Here is a 20,608-nt window from a genome sequence, read left to right as displayed (position 1 = left end):
CATATGGTGCTCAAATAATACTGCTATTCTATGCCCACATAATTCTGCTGTAGAGTGGCCCCATCATAGTGCCTTACCATGTACAAATAAGGCTTCGTTCACATCTGTGTCAGGGCTCCGTTCCAACGTTCCATCTGAGCTTTCCGTCTGAACGGAGCCCTGATTGACACAAACGGAAATCAGAGGTTTCCGTTTCCATCACCATTGATTTCAATGGTGACGAATTAGGTGCCAATGGTTTCCGTTTGTCTCAGTTGTGCAGGGGTTCTGTCGTTTTGAAGGAATCAATAGCATAGTCGTCTACGCTATTGATTCCGTCAAAACGACGGAACCCCTGCACAACTGAGAAAAACGAAAACCATTAGCATCAGATTAGTCACCATTGAAATGGTGATGGAAGCGAAAACCACTCCAAAAAGCTCAGACGGAACGTCGGAACGGAGCCCTGACGCAGATGTGAACGAAGCCTAATGCAGTCATACAGCGACCACACAAAACCAGCATGTGTCCAAATATTACTGCTTTTCAATGCCCAAATATTACTTCCATAGATTGCCCACATTATAGTGCCTCGATCTGTCCAAATAATGCGGCCATACAGTAACAACAGTAAATCAGCATGTGCCCCAATAAGGTGGCCATTTGTTGCCCAGTAATTCAAATAATGCAGCCATGCAATTCCCCATAAAATAATCCAACACACTACCCACATAGAAGTGCTATATAGTGCCCAAATGAAAGAACCAACCATACATTCTAACCAACCATAGTGACACTACGGTAGTACCAGTCATAGCACTGATACAATAATCATAGTACCCATACAATAATGCCAGTCAAGTGTCCTTGTAATAGCACTCAGATAATCGTGCTTCTAATCGTGCTCCACTAGACAATTTGGCTTGTAATAGTGTTATCCTCAATACGTATATATTCCCTTCAAGTGATTGTATACAGTGGTATGTGATGGCATTGGTATTAGGAGGGGTCCCACTTATATAGATTAAATTGGTACCCAGACGTTACTTTTCTGACATCCAGGGTGCCCTCACTTTACTAGTGCCCATATTTTACACTTGCCTTCTATATGCTCCTATCCTGCTCTCTACTTGGGGGCACAACAGCAGTTTATAGAAAACCCCGGTGTTGTATGCTCCCTCTACATGAGCTGGTATCTGTTCTTAAAGTTTAGTGCAGAAGAAGGTCTTGTCTTTGAACACATTTGTGCATTATCCCAGCATGGTTGTATTCAGTGCCCTCTCTTCTCTCGTGTCTTGGGAAATATACTTACAGATACAACAAGGATCCCCATTTCCTCTTCAAAGTTCTAAAAATTTCTCGAACATTTTGAAAGTCATTTCCATTGACTGTTTTGATTACATTATTTTTTGTAGGCACATTACTTTCAATCCAGTTTATAAGAACTGAACAATAATGGGAACGTTTCTCAAATTTTCCTCTGAGATCACCTGTGGAGAATAGGAAGTAAGCAAATAAAGTCTCAGGTCTGGAGACATATTTTACACGGTGAAACTATAAATGAGATTACTTACCGCTCGCCAAAATGTTAGTTAAGGTGCACTCTTAAAAATATTAGACATTGCTTATACTTAAACAGATATTTCTTTAGTGAGACGTTTTATATAGGCAAACGAGGAACTTTTAAGAGCAGAGAATGTTAAATCGACATGCCCTACGAATACCGTCTTTGATCATACTGGGTTGTCCCCTGCTTCTTCTACCCTTTATGGCCACCAACGCTTGACTTCTACTGCCCAACAGGGTTGCGTAACCCCCAAAAGATCAGGTCCCACAGGTGGGCCACCAAGCTATAACCCTTTTTTGTTTTTTTTTAGATTCTATTTATTTTTTATTTTTGGACTGATAAACAACAAAAAAAGAAACATACAATAAGAAAAATATAGCTACAAAACTACACGTACCCACCAAACCCACCAGCCTACCAAGGACATGACACATTTAGGACATATCCTATGGATGTGACATTAAAGGTCTGTCTTTGGAATATCCTTTAAGTCTCTACCAGGTTTGAGGATTTCCCGAAATAGATCTTGACCTTACACAAAACATGTAATATTCTTCCATTTACCTCTACATAATATTAAGCAAAGGTCAGAACATAAAATTTCACTTGGGTTCCTAAATTTGTTACAATGACCTATCGGTAGACTTGAATCTACATTTATACATGTATTATTGATTGAAAATTAATATTTTATTCCATTATGGGCAGCACGGTGCCTCCGTGTTTAGCACTATTTCATTGCAGGGCCAACCAAGGACAGCATCTGCATGGAATTTGTATGTACTCCTCGGATTTGCGTGTGTTTCCTCCAGGTGCTCTGTTTTCCACCCACACCCCGAAATAATACAGATCGGGAATTTAGATTGTGAGCCCCAATGGGGACAGAGTGAGGACAAACTCTGTATAGTGAATATGTTGGCATTATATAAGTAGCAAATAAATGATGCACAACACTTCCAATGAATGGGCAGAAATCAACCGATGTGTAGAGGAGATGACAAGTGCTTCCAGCAATCATAAGTACTGTACTAATCGTTGCACATTATGATCTTACAACATATTCTCATGGAGAATGGAAGGATTGTGTTAGTCATTCATGTACTGTTGGTGAGGTCAACAATGTCTTGTTAGCAATACATTGGAGGTCCAAGCACCAGTTGCTATAACACAGTCGGATGGTGTTGTTGAGTCACGTTTATGGTCAAGCATTGGATAGACATGATATTTTTTGGTCTTCGTCCTCTGGAATCAATTATCAGCCATAAAGTGATATGCAGGAAATATTTTGTATCATTACAGGAATAGTGATCATTATGAGGGAAACTGGGTCCTGGACCAACGTCAAGGACATGGTGTTCTGCACTGCGTAGATGGAACCATATATGAGGTACAGGAACACAATATGTATATCTCAGTACTCTCAAATATTTATGTCCTGAATGTATTGCCTCTTACTTTATCCTATCATTGCTTTGCATGATTCTTACAGTGGAAAGATATGTGTAGTTGAATATAATTGTAGTCTACACTGCTGTTGTATATATTTTTCATTTGTGTATTTGTGGGCCAGAGGTGTCGTTCTGGCCCTCCTGTATCCATCTACTCTCCAGTGCTTGGTGGTCCGTGGTACATTCTGCATCAGATAAATAACAGAGTAAAAAATGCAGACCCTGGTGGCCAGCGAGGCAGTCGGTGTCCTGTACTTGGGCGTCATTACACATTGTCGTAAACGGATGTATATGCTATTCATTGCTTACAATAAGAGATTTTGAAGTTCTCCAGTGTTTCGAGTCATGTTACCGTCCTCTGTACTGTCTGTCATATGTTACCCCTCCTACAGTCTATATCCCTCATCTGTAGAGTCATCCTTGCAGTCCTCCTCCATTGTTTGCCCCATACGCAATTCACTTTGTAAACATGTGACTGCAGTAATGGTCTTATAATGATGTATTAAAGTGTCAGGTGTAGTTATATATTTTTGAGAGACGTAGTTATAGGTTTTTTTCCACGAAGGACATTTATCACCTATCCACAGGTAGGTTGTTTCTGTCAGCCCCATAGCCATTGCATGGAGCGTGACCACTCCTCACTGCGGCCGTGCAGTGAGTAGCAACATGGGAGTCAGGACCCCCGTTCTAGTAATCGGTGGGTGTTTCAGCAGTGGGCCCCCCACCAATCAGCCATTAATCCCCTATCTTGTGGATAGGGTATAAATGTCCTTTGTGGGATAGTCCCTTGAAGCTTGCTTGCTTCATTAGGAAGTCCAAAGCATTCAATCTTCTTGCGGCTGACTGATACCAGCACAGTACTGTAGGCACATACCCTATTCACAGGGAAATGTATAAATGTATTCATATATTTCCAGGAGGAATAACAGAGGAATAACACATCCCAGAGTTCTAAGAAAAGATCCTCCAGCATTGTTATTTCGTTCTGAATACAGCCTAGGGCTATATGGTAATATCCATTAACTTCTGCCCTGCTGAGGTATCATTAGCACAGCTTATTGTTGCAGCAAAAATTAGGCTGACCAACTGGGTGTTTTAGATGGCCCTGTAACTAACTGGGATGCCTCAAAATATCATATTGCAAAATCTCCGACAGTGATCAGTGGTCTTTATCAGTAACCAGGGAGGTACATAGATCAGAGCAGGCCCTAAAACAAAAAACACAACAACATTGGACCTTCTACCTTTCTGAGACAAAATGTTATGGGGGGGGGGGCAGGGCTAGTCCGAGCTGACCCCTTCTTCTCATGGACCCCATAACGGCTGCTTGGGTTTCCACTATGGTACCTACACCAGTGTGGATAACACACATAAAAAATTCTCATGTGTGATGTTTTATGGTCTGTATGAGGGTCTGTCATTCATAGTACATGAATGATAATTCATTGGGGTCCTGAGGCTGCTGCAATACGGTCATTTCTATGGGATATGAATAACTGTTACTTATAGATTTAGCTTATTCCTTCACCAATAAAATAAATAACAACTGCCCCATTGTTAGCAGCAATTATGTGTAAATATTCTGTATAACATTTCTGTATACTGGAGTCCATTTCTGGCCTACAGCTTATCCTGGCACCCTCCCCGTCCATTAAGTGTCTCCTTCCCTAATCCAGGTTTATGCTAATTGTATTCCAGTTTCTTATGAATAAAACATTCTTTATTTCCGAAACGAGGAATCTATCACCAAAATATGTTAATGTGTAATGTACTAATATTGGTTGTAATTATCCTCCATTATAACTCAATTAGCGCGCTGCACCGCTGCTGTTGATAGACACAACGGTGTAGTGTGAATGCTTGAATTCTCAGGCAAGCGTGAAGGGAGATCATTGGTTTACTCTGTCTTCGTGGAGTCTCGTCGGGGAGAAGAGACGGTCTTCAGTGGACTGCAATGTCTGCAGAATACTCAGTAATGTTACTAAGTGCAGCATTCCTCCTCAGACACCGGATGTGGAATATTCTATGGACAAGTGAGAAATTTAACATCCGAGAAATGTAAATTGTCATTTTTATATAAGAATGATTAGGAAACTTAAAATATTACTATGATACAATTAATATTTTTTTATAATCCATGTCCATGGACTTTTAAGTGCATGTAAATAATCTATAATATATTGCTGCTTGGTGTGTACTGTTTGGAGGGTTGGCACTGTATGTGTTGAACTATGGCTGCCACTATTTTGAGGCACCAGTGACTGGCACTGTATGGGGCATTTGTGATTGGCACGGTTTGGGGGCACTCTGTCTGGCACTGTATGGGGACATTTCTTGCTGGAACTATATGAATCATATGTAGCTTACATTTTTTCGGGGTTACTGTGGCTGCCATTATAATACACAGCTCAGCTGCTGGAGACCTAAAGCGGTTTATGTTCTTAAGTCAATGATTAACATGTAGCTCCTGCTTCCTAATCAAAAAGAGGTTATGCAGCAGCTGAGGTGTGTATTATGAGGAATAATGTACCCCCTATTATAAATGATTCAGAATATTAGAAGTCGCCTCAGAGTACCAGGACTGGTATAAAATGACTTGTATTTTTGTGCATCTGATAGACAAATACAATATCACAATTTCATTTTTTTTATCCTGAATTAGTTGCCGTATCGGGGTAGCAAGGCAACTTACTAAATGGAAATCTCTTACATCAATTATAATATGTATTTGTCCTGCTTTTAAGGCTGTCCGTACATCTTGCGGTATTGCGTTGTATGGTCCAAAAAAGTTCTATGATTGTGCATTTTTTACAAGTGAAACACAGTGAAAACGTCCTGGCCAAAAACCACTTCGAAAACCCCAGCACATCACCACTAGATGTACGGGCAGATTCACAGCTGAATTTTTTTAAAAAAATTTGAAGCAATTTGCCCAATGGAAATTCAGATGATGCAAAATATCTTCATGTATACAGTTTAAAGGGTAACTAAACGTTCAACAAACTTCTGACATGTCAGAAGTTATGATTGGTGGGGGTCCGAGCACTGACACCCCCACCAATCGCTAAAAGCGGCAGAAGTGCTCCTGTGAGTGCTCAGCTGCTTCGTGTCTGTTTGGCTTTTTCCGGAAAGCCGATGTAGCGGAGTACGGGCTCATAGACTTTCTATTGAGCCCCTACTCCGATACATTGAATTCTGGAAAAAGCCAAACCAACACAAAGCGGCTGAGCGCTCACACGAGCACTTCTGCCGCTTTTAGCGATTGGTGGGGGTCTCAGTGCTCAGACTCCCACCAATCAAAACTTCTGACATGTCACTATGACATGTCAGAAGTTTGTTGAACGTTTAGTTACCCTTTAAGGACCAACGTTACAATATTGGAGCATTCATCTGATTATGACCAAATTTTAGTATCTAACTCAGACTAAAAGGGGTTCATAAATCTTAATTCCAAATCTCAAAGATACAGCCAACTTCATAGGAAGCCAGATAACCTAATAACCTATCAGTTTGCTTTGGTTGTGTGGACGAAACCAATGCTAACATAGGTACAAACTCCCTGCAGATGTTGTCCATGGTCGGATTTGTAAAGCGGGAGCGACCTGCAGCTAGAGTAGGGCAGCTTCGGGTAAGTCAAATTTCCGGGGACTGCACTTACAGCCTAGTAGCAAACGACTGATTTCCAATTACAGGCTTAAAGCGATTCTGCTAGTAAGGGTATGATCACACGCTTAACAAAAAATGGAAAACAGCTCCTGATTTTCAGACGCTTTTTGTGCCACTCGCTATTTTCGCGGCATCTTTTACGGACGTATTTGGAGCTGTTCTTCATTGGAGTCAATGAAAAACAGCTCCAATTACATCCCAAGAAGTGTCCTGCACTTCTTTGACACGGGCGTAATTTTACGCGCCGCCTTCTGACAGCGACGCGTAAAATTACAGATCGTCTGCACAGAACATCGTAAAACCCATTGCAAGCAATGGGCAGATGTTTGCCGATGTATTGGAGCCGTCTTTTCAGGCGTAATTTGAGGCGTAAAACGCCTCCATTACGCCTGAAATCTGGTCGTGTGCACATACCCTAAATCTAAAGAAAGTTGCAGTAAGATCCATCTAATTTATTAAGAGGTTCACACCTCCTAATAAATTAGGAGCCTCTCTGGCCGTCCATGCGCCATAAACTCAAATCTCCGGCTATGAGCTGGAATAGATTTGCACTGTAATTTACGCCAGTTTTCTGGCGTCCGATATAGAAGATTTATCGGGCTGCAGTGACTCTGCCCCTCCCATGAATCCTCGCCATCTTTTTTTTTTTTTAAGGAGGCTGCAAAAATAAAAAAGTTGCAACATTTTAGTGACAAAGGCAAGCTTTTGCGCAAATTGTGCCTTTGTACACCAGAAAACTAGCATAGAGGACTTCATAAATTCCTCCCATTGGGCTTTTGCTTTTAATAGAATTATAGAAGTTCCAGCTTGTTCCTCTGGGGAGGGGGGACAAGCTGTTCCTGGTAAGACAGGGAAGCATATAATGGTGAAAGGAGCGATCTATCTGTTTCATTAAAAAATTCCCCAAAAGTTCTGGTTCTTTAATAACCTAAATAGACAATACTATTTTATCACTGCCCGTCTTTACTTTTAATTGCATCCTCTATACAATTCAATAGTCTCCTCATTATATGGGGCAGTGGGATCTTTTGGGTGCCCTCAACCACCCCTGCACCCCCTCTAGTTACGAGCTTGTTTGCAGAGACATAATGCTCTGACTCCGTCTGTCTGTAATGGTCTTAGCCATAGTCACAATAATGTGTGCATTCAATTTCTTCAATTGTAGAGGATAGAAGTAGAGCTGTATATTTGTGAATACACGGAATCAATCCCATAGTTGACAATATGTCATAAATAAAATGCCTGTCCATTGGGCTCCTAGTTTCATACAAAGCACTCTCTGACGTGATGTAGAATAGGCTCTGTTGTGATTACATGGGGGCTAAACATTGCGTATGTATCTCTACTTTCCCATTCATTTCCCACCAATTATACCGTCACCCCCTCCATACAGCTTTTGTTCTTGAATGACATCCTTGGGAAAGCTAATGAGCATTCATGGATAGTTTGATGTATGATGTCAATGCAGCCAAGTCTCCTAAGCAAAATTTAGTTGCGGAGCATCAAATGTAGGTGAATGGTCTTCATCAGGGAGATCAAATTCTGTGTGAGAACCACGTTCAGTAGATGGGGCAGGCTGCCAAACCAAAATCGACTGTTAGCCCCTAATGTTCTTTATACTTTCAGAATTAAGAATTTTACATCTCTTAGTTCTCAAGCGTCATTTAATGTCTTACATCCACCTCTGGTGGTGAGCCAAGCTATTCTAGCCCAGGAAAAGTTGTATTTTGTGTATCCAAAAGTCGTCCATCAAAACGGACTACTTATTGAGCAGCGTCGCATTTCTGTAGAGTAAACTTGGCTGCAAATCTACCAATATTTTTATGTTACAATAGTAATTGCCGGTATAACCGTTTCTTATTATATTGGCTGCAGTCATTTAGTCTTTGTAATTGGCACCTATTGACTTATCTAAAGCCAGCACAACCACTGGAAGTACACCGCATGAACACCTCGGAGGCAGTAGTGTCTCATTCTTTAAAAGTAGCTTCTCTCAAATCTAAAAATAATTGACCTCACCCAAAAAAAACAAAAAACCTAAATGGTCCCAGATATGACAGATTGCGTTGAACATATTGACCCACATTTACTAATGCTGTCAAGTAGTTAGTGTAAAATAAGACTAGGCAGGCATACAATTCAATATTTTTGGTGCATCTTGCATGTCTTGTTAGACACTTTTCTCTTCCTTATACCACTTTTGATTTGGCTTATTTTGAGCGAGTTGTTTGGAGCACATTGGTGCATTTTAAGCCACACCCTTTTCTGACGAACCTCGCCCCTTTTCATCAAACCATGCCCCTTTCCCTGCTAAGCTGTATCTCCTTTTCGGAACACTTTTTAAAAAGTGTCTAGTGAGATGCAAACATGAAATTTGTGTAAAACGTTGCCAATTTGCGGCAAAATTTGGGTAATTTTTTTAAATCTATTTTTATTGAGAGCGAAAATACCTAATCAGATTATAGCGCATAGACTCCTAAATATTTGTCCAGCTCATCGGATGCCTCTCTTATCAACTAGCTATTTTATTAGGCAGCAAGCTACAACCAAAATTACTCCCGGGGCAACTTGCATTAGTTAATATTATTCCTGTATTCGTATACTTCTGTTTTACGTGTCTTTCATTAAGGTTTAGAAAACAGAGATCATATATCTTTATTTAAAGGGGTTGTCCGCTTTGGGGAATCCCTTTTTATGATGATATATTATCAGAATGCCTCAAAAATAAGCTGATCATAGAGAGTCACACTAGTGGGAGCCCCAGGAATTTGTTGTAATGTGTGAAGGGACCTTCACAGGGGAAGTGTTCATTTTCCTGCAGCACCACCACAGGGGAACTGAAGCATTGCATGGTGCCCATTGAAAAGCCTGGGTGCTCCACAGAGAGACACTCTTTATAACCATTCTCTTTCTGATTGAAGTCTGGAATGAGGGACTCCTTTCTCTGCTCCTAAAATACCTTAATAGGGTATTTGAACATGGGTTTTTCTAAACCCCACAACCCCTTTACCTTCTGTATTGTAATCTGGCTATATATTGCACATGTGAAAAAGCTAAGAAATTCACAGAGAAATTTGCCTTGTAGCTTTGAAGTAGTTATACTGTTAGCTATATATACTGGTCCTTCTCAATGAACAAGAATATGATCAAAAAGTTAATTTATTTCAGTAATTCAATTCAAAAAGTGAAGCTCATATATTCTATAGATTCATTACACTCAGTGATCTATTTTCAGCATGTTGATGATGATGATGGGAACAGTCAATGAAAACCCAAAATTTAGTCTCTCAGAAAATTTGAATATTATATAAGCCCAATTTCAAAAATGATTTTTCATACCGAAATGTTGGTCTACTGAAAATGATGTCCAGTATCTTCCCTCAATACTTGGTCAAAGCTCCTTTTGCATGAATTACTGCATCAATGTGGCGTGGCATGGAGGCGATCAGCCTGTGGCACTGCTGAGGTGATATCAATGCGGCGTGGCATGGAGATGATCAGCCTGTGGCACTGCTGAGGTATTCTCAATGCGGTGTGGCATGGAGGTGATCAGCCTGTGGCACTGCTGAGGTATTCTCAATGCGGTGTGGCATGGAGGTGATCAGCCTGTGGCACTGCTGAGGTGATATCAATGCGGCATGGCATGGAGATGATCAGCCTGTGGCACTGCTGAGGTGTTCTCAATGCGGTGTGGCATGGAGGTGATCAGCCTGTGGCACTGCTGAGGTGTTCTCAATGCGGCGTGGCATGGAGGCGATCAGCCTGTGGCACTGCTGAGGTGTTATCAATGCGGCGTGGCATGGAGGCGATCAGCCTGTGGCACTGCTGAGGTGTTATCAATGCGGCGTGGCATGGAGGTGATCAGCCTGTGGCACTGCTGAGGTGTTCTCAATGCGGTGTGGCATGGAGGTGATCAGCCTGTGGCACTGCTGAGGTGTTATCAATGCAGCGTGGCATGGAGGCGATCAGCCTGTGGCACTGCTCAGGTGTTCTCAATGCGGTGTGGCATGGAGGGGATCAGCCTGTGGCACTGCTGAGGTGTTATCAATGCGGCGTGGCATGGAGGCGATCAGCCTGTGGCACTTCTGAGGTGTTATCAATGCGGCGTGGCATGGAGGTGATCAGCCTGTGGCACTGCTGAGGTGTTCTCAATGCGGTGTGGCATGGAGGTGATCAGCCTGTGGCACTGCTGAGGTGTTATCAATGCAGCGTGGCATGGAGGCGATCAGCCTGTGGCACTGCTCAGGTGTTATCAATGCGGCGTGGCATGGAGGTGATCAGCCTGTGGCACTGCTGAGGTGTTATCAATGTGGCATGGCATGGAGTTGATCAGCCTGTGGCACTGCTGAGGTGTTATCAATGCGGCGTGGCATGGAGGTGATCAGCCTGTGGCACTGCTGAGGTGTTCTCAATGCGGTGTGGCATGGAGGTGATCAGCCTGTGGCACTGCTGAGGTGTTATCAATGCGGCGTGGCATGGAGGTGATCAGCCTGTGGCACTGCTGAGGTATTCTCAATGCGGTGTGGCATGGAGGTGATCAGCCTGTGGCACTGCTGAGGTGATATCAATGCGGCGTGGCATGGAGATGATCAGCCTGTGGCACTGCTGAGGTGTTCTCAATGCGGTGTGGCATGGAGGTGATCAGCCTGTGGCACTGCTGAGGTGATATCAATGCGGCGTGGCATGGAGATGATCAGCCTGTGGCACTGCTGAGGTGTTCTCAATGCGGTGTGGCATGGAGGTGATCAGCCTGTGGCACTGCTGAGGTGTTATCAATGTGGCGTGGCATGGAGGTGATCAGCCTGTGGCACTGCTGAGGTGTTCTCAATGCGGTGTGGCATGGAGGTGATCAGCCTGTGGCACTGCTGAGGTGTTATCAATGCAGCGTGGCATGGAGGCGATCAGCCTGTGGCACTGCTCAGGTGACTGCTGAGGTGTTCTCAATGCGGTGTGGCATGGAGGTGATCAGCCTGTGGCACTGCTGAGGTGTTATCAATGCGGCATGGCATGGAGGCGATCAGCCTGTGGCACTGCTGAGGTGTTCTCAATGCGGTGTGGCATGGAGGGGATCAGCCTGTGGCACTGCTGAGGTGTTATCAATGCGGCGTGGCATGGAGGCGATCAGCCTGTGGCACTGCTGAGGTGTTATCAATGCGGCGTGGCATGGAGGTGATCAGCCTGTGGCACTGCTGAGGTGTTATCAATGCGGCGTGGCATGGAGGCGATCAGCCTGTGGCACTGCTGAGGTGTTATCAATGCGGCGTGGCATGGAGGTGATCAGCCTGTGGCACTGCTGAGGTGTTATCAATGCGGCGTGGCATGGAGGTGATCAGCCTGTGGCACTGCTGAGGTGTTATCAATGTGGCGTGGCATGGAGTTGATCAGCCTGTGGCACTGCTGAGGTGTTATCAATGCGGCGTGGCATGGAGGTGATCAGCCTGTGGCACTGCTGAGGTGTTCTCAATGCGGTGTGGCATGGAGGTGATCAGCATGTGGCACTGCTGAGGTGTTATCAATGCGGCGTGGCATGGAGGCGATCAGCCTGTGGCACTGCTGAGGTGTTATCAATGTGGCGTGGCATGGAGGTGATCAGCCTGTGGCACTGCTGAGGTGTTATCAATGTGGCGTGGCATGGAGTTGATCAGCCTGTGGCACTGCTGAGGTGTTATCAATGCGGCGTGGCATGGGGTGACCAGCCTGTGGCACTGCTGAGGTGTTATCAATGCGGCGTGGCATGGGGTGACCAGCCTGTGACACTGCTGAGGTATTATCAATGCGGCGTGGCATGGAGGCGATCAGCCTGTGGCACTGCTGAGGTGTTATCAATGCGGCGTGGCATGGAGGTGATCAGCCTGTGGCACTGCTGAGGTGTTATCAATGTGACGTGGCATGGAGTTGATCAGCCTGTGGCACTGCTGAGGTGTTATCAATGCGGCGTGGCATGGAGGTGATCAGCCTGTGGCACTGCTGAGGTGTTATCAATGCGGCATGGCATGGAGGTGATCAGCCTGTGGCACTGCTGAGGTGTTATGGAGGCCCAGGTTGCTTTGATAGCGGCCTTCAGCTCGTCTGCATTGTTGGGTCTGGTGTCTCTCATCTTCCTCTTGACAATATCCTGTAGATTCTCTATGGGGTTTAGGTCAGGCGAGTTTGCTGGCCAATCAAGCGCAGTGATCCTGTGGTTATTACACCAGGTATTGGTACTTTTGGCAGTGTGGGCAGGTGCCAAGTCCTGCTGGAAAATGAAATCAGCATCTCCATAAAGCTGGTCAGCAGAGGGAAGCATGAAGTGGATAAACAAAATGTAGAACAATAGCGACCTCCAGCTCACCTTATATAGCAGATTTGTGTCATCTGGCACGGATCCTCGTGTCGGCACACGATTTGTAGACAATGGTAGGAACAGAAGAGTTTGGATCCAGCGTAGATTTAAGAGGTAAAATGGAACAATGTTCCAAGTTTAATGAGAAAAAATATATATATATTTTTCTTTTTTAAAAAAGAGAGAAAAATCACCAGGATGAGAGTTTAAAAGATGTGCAGTCCTGGTCGTGTAAGGGAAAGATATCCTATAGTAGGTAGAGCCTACGCGTTTCAAACGCTACACGCGTCCTTAGTCATGGCTGATGCTGACCTTATGGTGTGTTTGACTGGGATATATATCCCGGTTCGCAGGTGTTGCTGATAGCCACTGATTGTGATCTCTTAATTTTTGTTACGTAACCTCACAGTATTATAATCTTTTGTATACATAATTTTCCCGTTGTCCGAGTAGCTGTGATTTCACGGTAAGCCATTATAGTAGAATAGGTTGAATTGTTATAATTTTAAGACATATTGTATCATGATTTGATTCAAAGTGTCACGTATAAATTTGGCTCTGCTTTATCAATGGACATAGCTTCCGGTTAAATGAGTAGTGGTTTTTGTTTGCGTTTCACCGTACATAGTAATTATGGAACGCAGTTCAAAAGTATAGCGGCAATTGGGAGCTAATGTCGGGTTAGAAGGTAAATTGAGTGAAGAACTATGTGTGGAGAGGAAAACATTGTTTAGTTCATAACGTGAATAATTATGACTACTATATTTAGATAAAATATCTTTATATATCTGAATATTTATGTTTCTGTGAGGTTTCAATTATAAGAAATAACGAACAGCGCATATAATTTCAAGATATCCCTCACTTTTCATGTGGTATCCATACCTATTACTGACCTTTCGAATATAGTACAAATATCTCGTTTGCAGCATTAGGACAGAGTCAATATTGTCAATTAAACACTGACATCCAATATGCGCTGTTCGTTATTTCTTATAATTGAAACCTCACAGAAACATAAATATTCAGATATATAAAGATATTTTATCTAAATATAGTAGTCATAATTATTCACGTTATGAACTAAACAATGTTTTCCTCTCCACACATAGTTCTTCACTCAATTTACCTTCTAACCCGACATTAGCTCCCAATTGCCGCTATACTTTTGAACTGCGTTCCATAATTACTATGTACGGTGAAACGCAAACAAAAACCACTACTCATTTAACCGGAAGCTATGTCCATTGATAAAGCAGAGCCAAATTTATACGTGACACTTTGAATCAAATCATGATACAATATGTCTTAAAATTATAACAATTCAACCTATTCTACTATAATGGCTTACCGTGAAATCACAGCTACTCGGACAACGGGAAAATTATGTATACAAAAGATTATAATACTGTGAGGTTACGTAACAAAAATTAAGAGATCACAATCAGTGGCTATCAGCAACACCTGCGAACCGGGATATATATCCCAGTCAAACACACCATAAGGTCAGCATCAGCCATGACTAAGGACGCGTGTAGCGTTTGAAACGCGTAGGCTCTACCTACTATAGGATATCTTTCCCTTACACGACCAGGACTGCACATCTTTTAAACTCTCATCCTGGTGATTTTTCTCTCTTTTTTAAAAAAGAAAAATATATATATATTTTTTCTCATTAAACTTGGAACATTGTTCCATTTTACCTCTTAAATCTACGCTGGATCCAAACTCTTCTGTTCCTACCATTGGAAGCATGAAGTGCTCTAAAATTTCCTGGTAGCTGCTGCGCTGACTCTGAACTTGCTATAACACTCCGTCCCAGCGCCCAGTCCTCTTGTATACAGGCGGTGGAGTGGTTCCTGCTAAAAGTAATATTTAAATATTGTACAACCCCTTTAAAGATGACCTGTCGCCTCTCCTGACATGTCTATTTTAGTAAATACTTGTATTCCCCATGAAATAACAATTTTACAGCATTTTCTTAGAATTCGTTGTCTTTCCTCTGTTATTCCTCCTAGAAATGTATGAATAAATTAACAACTGGGTGTTACCATTCCTTTTGTCAAAGGGGCGTGTCCCTACACAGTCTGGCACTGTCAGCACTTTTTGTTATAAATTTCTAGGAGGAATAACAGAGGAATGACACAACACAGAGTTCTAAGAAAAGATGCCCCAGAATTATTTCATGGGGAATACAAGTATTTACTAAAACAGACATGTCAGGAGAGGTAACGGGTCCTCTTTTAAGAGATTTTCACACTTGTTATAGCGGTCATGAGGGTTGCTTGGCAGGAAAACCTTTTTAATGTTAAATAGGGTTTTTCTGAACTGCAGATGCTCATCCATGTGAACAAGAAATGTACATAAATTTCAATAAATCCATCCCTACAGAAGAACCTATATAAAGAAACTGCGCTCCCCCAACTATGCTGCTGTGGTCCCACAAACTAGTAGTCAGGAAATAATTTTTTTACACAGCAATGTGTCATTAAACATCCATAGGACTACCAAGGTGTCCCAAGTTTCTTTGCGTGGAGTATTGTAATCTAGAACCACTAGGTGGCAGTCTAGGATTTCCTTTTAGATTCTCAATAAGCTGCGATATGTTAGATGCTAGCCGAGCTCCCTGCTGGGCTGTAAATGTTTACCACTACAGTTACATTTTCAATAGAAATGTGCTTAAAGGTGGAACAATTTCTCGCTGGGAACAACATCCAACAACACCGCCAACCAACAATGCTAAGTACTCAAGCAGATACAAGCAAATGGTAGAGCGTGCACGGACGTCTTTTTTTAAAATCCATATATAAATGCAGAAATAACAGTGTTCAAAAGAAAGAACAGTATTCAGTGGGAATAACCGTGTACGTTTCATGATTAGTGCATCTTTTATGCCTTCTCGTTGCCTCTATATACCCTGCAGACACTTGTGTGCCATTACTGTTTGTAAAAAATCTTCACATCTATCTAGAAGTTAGTTTTTGCAGGTCTCGAGATGACGTCCGAGTGTATTTGATAAGCTCCTGAAGGTGGAAGGGTGAGCAATAAAGTGTAAAGATTATGGTTTCCGGCTCATTCTATTGATGTAAATGAGTCTCTGTAGGGAGGAATAATCCTGTGTTTGGCGATATGAAATAAGGAACCTGGGGAACTGTGGTTTATCATTTGTATTGTGAGGCTATAGTAAATGTAAAAAAGAAAAACAATTCTATATATAGAGGGGGTGTACGAGACATCACATTATTGCTGTATCTGTTTATTAGGATGGTAAAAACCCTACAGCTCTGTCTCTTCCTTTGGGATTTCTAGGATGTCCTTGTTGTTTTCATCACTTGCCTTCTTCTCTTCACTAACATAAACTGGACCGGTCACTTTCTCCCATAGGATCAGTACACTCATCTCCTGCTGCCGTGATCATTTCCACAATCCGTTTAGCTGTAGCAGTGATCAGCATCCTGCAGCCCTCCAGCATGTTAGGAGTTGTAGTTTCACAACTTCTAGAGAACTGCAGCTTGCACAAGTAGCTGCAGGGTGATGTATCCCCAGTCCCTTCAAAGAACAGTACATACTGACATGGCTGCCATCCGAAATATCTCTACCCCATAAGGTCAAATGACCAAGGCCACCTGAAGTCTGTCCCAAATCTGAGGGAAGGTGTTGGGTGTATGGGGGACGATAACACAACCATAATGCACCATAAATATTATGTTATTCCCCTTCCCATGCACAGCCCTCTGGTAGAAATAGAAGAGGGAATAGTATAAAATATATACATTCTTTTAGGCCCATACCATATATTTTGTAGGTCCCTGAAGAGGCAGACAAAAGATTAACGGGCATGTGAAATTAACAAGCCTCCCGATTCTACATTATTGCTGTGATGGCGGCGCTGCATACAGATAAACATGAAATAAACATAACGACAAGGAGCTTAGAGTCTTGTCAAGTACCATTGGGGGAAAAAATCAAAAAAGTGTCTGGTGTTGTTCTGAATTAAATGGGCGGGTGATTCGTCCTGCACGCCATAGGCATATTATAGATGTCTCGTGTCAATGCCACTTCAACTTTTCTGCCTGAGTATCAATTTTGTAAAAGTCTTGGCCAACTAGAAGTTCCCCTGACAATGGCAGGAGCTGTCAATTTTATCAAAAGGGATGTGATCATAGGTTTGTGAAAAAGGTTTGGGGTGGTTTTTGCTTTGTCTCTGACTGGGAGGCAGCTTGATACAGTGGAAAGCTCCCCCATGTGCTCTGTCTGCCATGTAGACCAAGCAAGGCTTAAAGGGGTTGTACAATACTGAACAACTGAAGACCTATCCACCGGATAGGTCATCAGTATATTATTGGTGCGGGTCCGACACCCGGACCCCGCACTGTTAAGCCGCTCCGGCTGCCTCCGGGGACCGGATGATATGGCCTATTATGCGATCTACGAAGCCGGAAGCAGTCAGCTCCATACATAGCATAGAGGCCGTGCTGCCGAACTGCAGCTCTGCTCCTATTCATTATTCCATGGCCGGAGCCAACTGCTTCCGGCATATACATTTGGTGCCCGCAGGCAACCAGAGCTGCTTAATGGTGCGGGGTCTGGATGTCAGACCCCGACAGATCATGTACTGATGACCTATCCGGTGTATAGGTTATCAGTTGCCCAGTAGTGGACATTAGCTATTTGCAATATATCGTATAAATAATATAGCTCCATAGCAAGAATACTTTTTTTAAGGGGTTCTCTATTTTATCTAACATACATGTGCTCTTGGCTGCTCTGCTATATGAAAACCTGAAGTTACAGACACTTGATGGGAACCTCTAAAGACGCAGGGGCGGGGGGAAATAAATAAATGGCATCGCACATTAACCAATCAGATCATCACCTCTCTTGGTTTTCGGAGGCAAGTTGGAATCAAAAGTAATGATCTGCTATAGGCAACGCTTTCCCTTTTCCTTTTGCAGATTTTAGAAAAGACGCTTATTCCTAAATGTAAGTTTTAAGTTGGACTTGAGTGATCAAACTTCTGTTTGGTTGCTATGGGAAATAACTCATCTGTTGCAATTTGTGCCTTACAATGAAATAAACCGCACATATATGAACTTCCATAGAAGAAAAACTCTTTTGAGGCAATACAACTATAATCTCAGCATGCAGCATGGGGTGGAAGAGAACATTACCTCCTGCGGTAATAACTATGCAAAATCATTTGGTGCTGGTTTCTATGTATTTCCACATTACTGATTGTAGAAATGAGTAGCTTTTGTAAATGTGTAATATTATTCAAACGAGTTCTAATGTTTTTAGCACATATTGCTAAAGTAAAAAAGTATCTTTTATGATGTAGTCGTCAAGAGCCGGTCTTAGAGATTGCAGCTTTGCTAGTGGCACCGTATGGCCTCTGACCCATGTAATCTATGTAATATCCAATGTTACATTACATACGGTACATGACACTATCTATCTATCTATCTATCTATCTATCTATCTATCTATCTATCTATCTATCTATCTATCTATCTATCTATCTATCTATCTATCTATCTATGCTTTTTTTGTTCTCTTTTTATGGTTTGTATATTTTTTCCAGTGTATTCTACGTATTTCCCATTTTGATTTTGTTAATATTTTCTATATATTCGAAAACAATAAAGCATTATGGACAAAACCAGACGTTGTTAAAGGACACTCTAGGGTGCTCTTACTGGGACCAGTGAAGACTTGAATGGATTAGACTCAGTCAATAGTCTGAGACTTTTATTGTAAAGGCTTGAGTGCCTGTATGAAGAAAAGTACTGTAAAAGGATTCCACAGCCAGGGTGCATTACCAGTAAAAGCTAATAAAGATGGTTTCTGAAAATAGCAGAAAACATACAGTGCCCGTGCAGGAGATAAGCAATAATGCATTCGCGCCAACATACAAGCCCCTGATTCCATCAAAAGGACATTGCAAGGTTAGCCTGAGAGTTCACTGACTGTGTCATAAACCCCAGGCAGAACACTGAAATTCCCACAAGATGAAATATATATATATAAAGCAATTGTATAAATCCAGTTTCACATGTCTACACTATTAAAGAGCTATGCTAGTGGTGTTATAGACATTGCATGTGACAATTTAGAATAGGATTTTAATGTAACCTGTGTTTATTAATACATTTTAAAGAAAGTTTTTCTATATTTCTTTGCCCCAGCACACTCCATTGCTGAAACTAGAATGGCAAAGAGAATGATTATGTTGCTGGGGCAATACAACTTCCTCCATCTGCTATATCACCCACCATAAACTAGTGACAGTGCCTTGCTTTTCCTCTGGCCAATCTGTTTTCAGCATGGCAGGAGTTCTTGTGAACTTCCCTCACTGCCCGTGTTTTATTCAACACGACTTGAATACAGACATAGCAGCTCACAAAAGGCCGTCTCAACCGAGAACACGCTGATGGTAGTGCATTTCTATGACCTGCAGAGCATTCAAATGAATGGCCGTCCGTGTTTACGGTTTACATCAGCTCTCCATTTTTTTATGAGAACTCCTTTAATTACGAAGAAGGACGGATATATTCGTCCTATGCAGGCGCTAGTTCCCTCATAAGGACGGATATATCCGACCTCTGATCGCGTGGGTACGAGGCATGGCCTAATAGGTTGCCTGTCAGTTTTACACGGACAGGCAATAATGCTTTGGTATACTAACTATACCAAAGCATTATATCTGCGATCTAAATATCCCCTAGTGGGACAAAAAAAAAATTGGTAAAATAGTTAAATAACGTTTATATATGTAAATGTGTATATATATATATATATATATATATATATATATATATATATATAAAAAGATTACAGTAAAAATAAAATAAAACAACTTTTTATCCCCAAAAATGGGTTTTATTTGGTAAAAGTGTCAAAGTAAATAAACCCATACACATATATGGTATCGCCGCGATCGTAACAACTCGAACAATAAAATGAAGACCTTAATTAAACTGCCGGATGAACGGCGTCCAAAAACAACGACAAAATGTTTTTTTTTTCTCCCATTCCCCCCATTAAAAAATAAAATAAAAGTTAATCAATAAGTCCCATGTCCACCAAAATAGTATTAATAAAAACTACACCTTGCCCCGCAATACTCAAGCCCACATACGGCCACATTGACGGAAAAATAAAAAAGTTACGGCTCTTGGAATGCAGCGATGCAAAAACAAGTCAATTTCTTCTAAAAAGATTTTCTATTGTGCAAACGTAGGAAAATATATAAAACCTTTACATATTTGGTATCCCCGTAATTGTTCCCACCCATAGAATAAATGTAAATTGTTATTTACGCTGCACAGTAAACGGCGTCAATTTCGAACGTGGCATTCAATGCCGGAATAGCTGCTTATTTTCAATTCTCCCCTAAAATAAAATTAATAAAAGTTTCTAGATATCATATGCATCCAAAAATGGTGCAATTGGAAAATACAACTCGTCCCGCAAAAAACAAACCCTGATACGGCTATGTCGACGAAAAAAAGAAAAGTTACGACTCTGAGAGAAAACAGTGAGAAAACAAAAAATAATCCTTGGTCATTGACGCGCAAAATGGCCTGGTCATTAAGGAGTTAAGGCAGGCAAGAGCGCTGTTTACAA

At 42.0% G+C, this 20,608-nt stretch overlaps 1 protein-coding gene across 3 annotated transcripts in view; it reads left to right on the top strand.

Annotated features, from left to right (window-relative positions):
* MORN1 (MORN repeat containing 1) overlaps window positions 1–20,608 on the top strand; it is a 261,533-nt gene that overhangs the window by 32,757 nt on the left and 208,168 nt on the right. For all 3 annotated transcript variants that reach the window (XR_012850962.1, XM_075840954.1, XM_075840955.1), the window contains exon 6: window positions 2,846–2,933. Coding sequence is in view for 2 of the 3 variants with exons in the window: in XM_075840954.1 (XP_075697069.1) it covers window positions 2,846–2,933 (88 nt within the window). In the remaining variant the exon portion in view is untranslated. The remainder of the gene's footprint in view (window positions 1–2,845; window positions 2,934–20,608) is intronic.

Source organism: Rhinoderma darwinii, chromosome 10 (assembly GCF_050947455.1).
Source record: "Rhinoderma darwinii isolate aRhiDar2 chromosome 10, aRhiDar2.hap1, whole genome shotgun sequence".
Classification (NCBI taxonomy): Eukaryota; Metazoa; Chordata; class Amphibia; order Anura; family Rhinodermatidae; genus Rhinoderma; species Rhinoderma darwinii.
The sequence above is the reverse complement of the archived record's forward strand: the minus strand, read 5'-3'. Positions and strand labels throughout refer to the sequence as shown.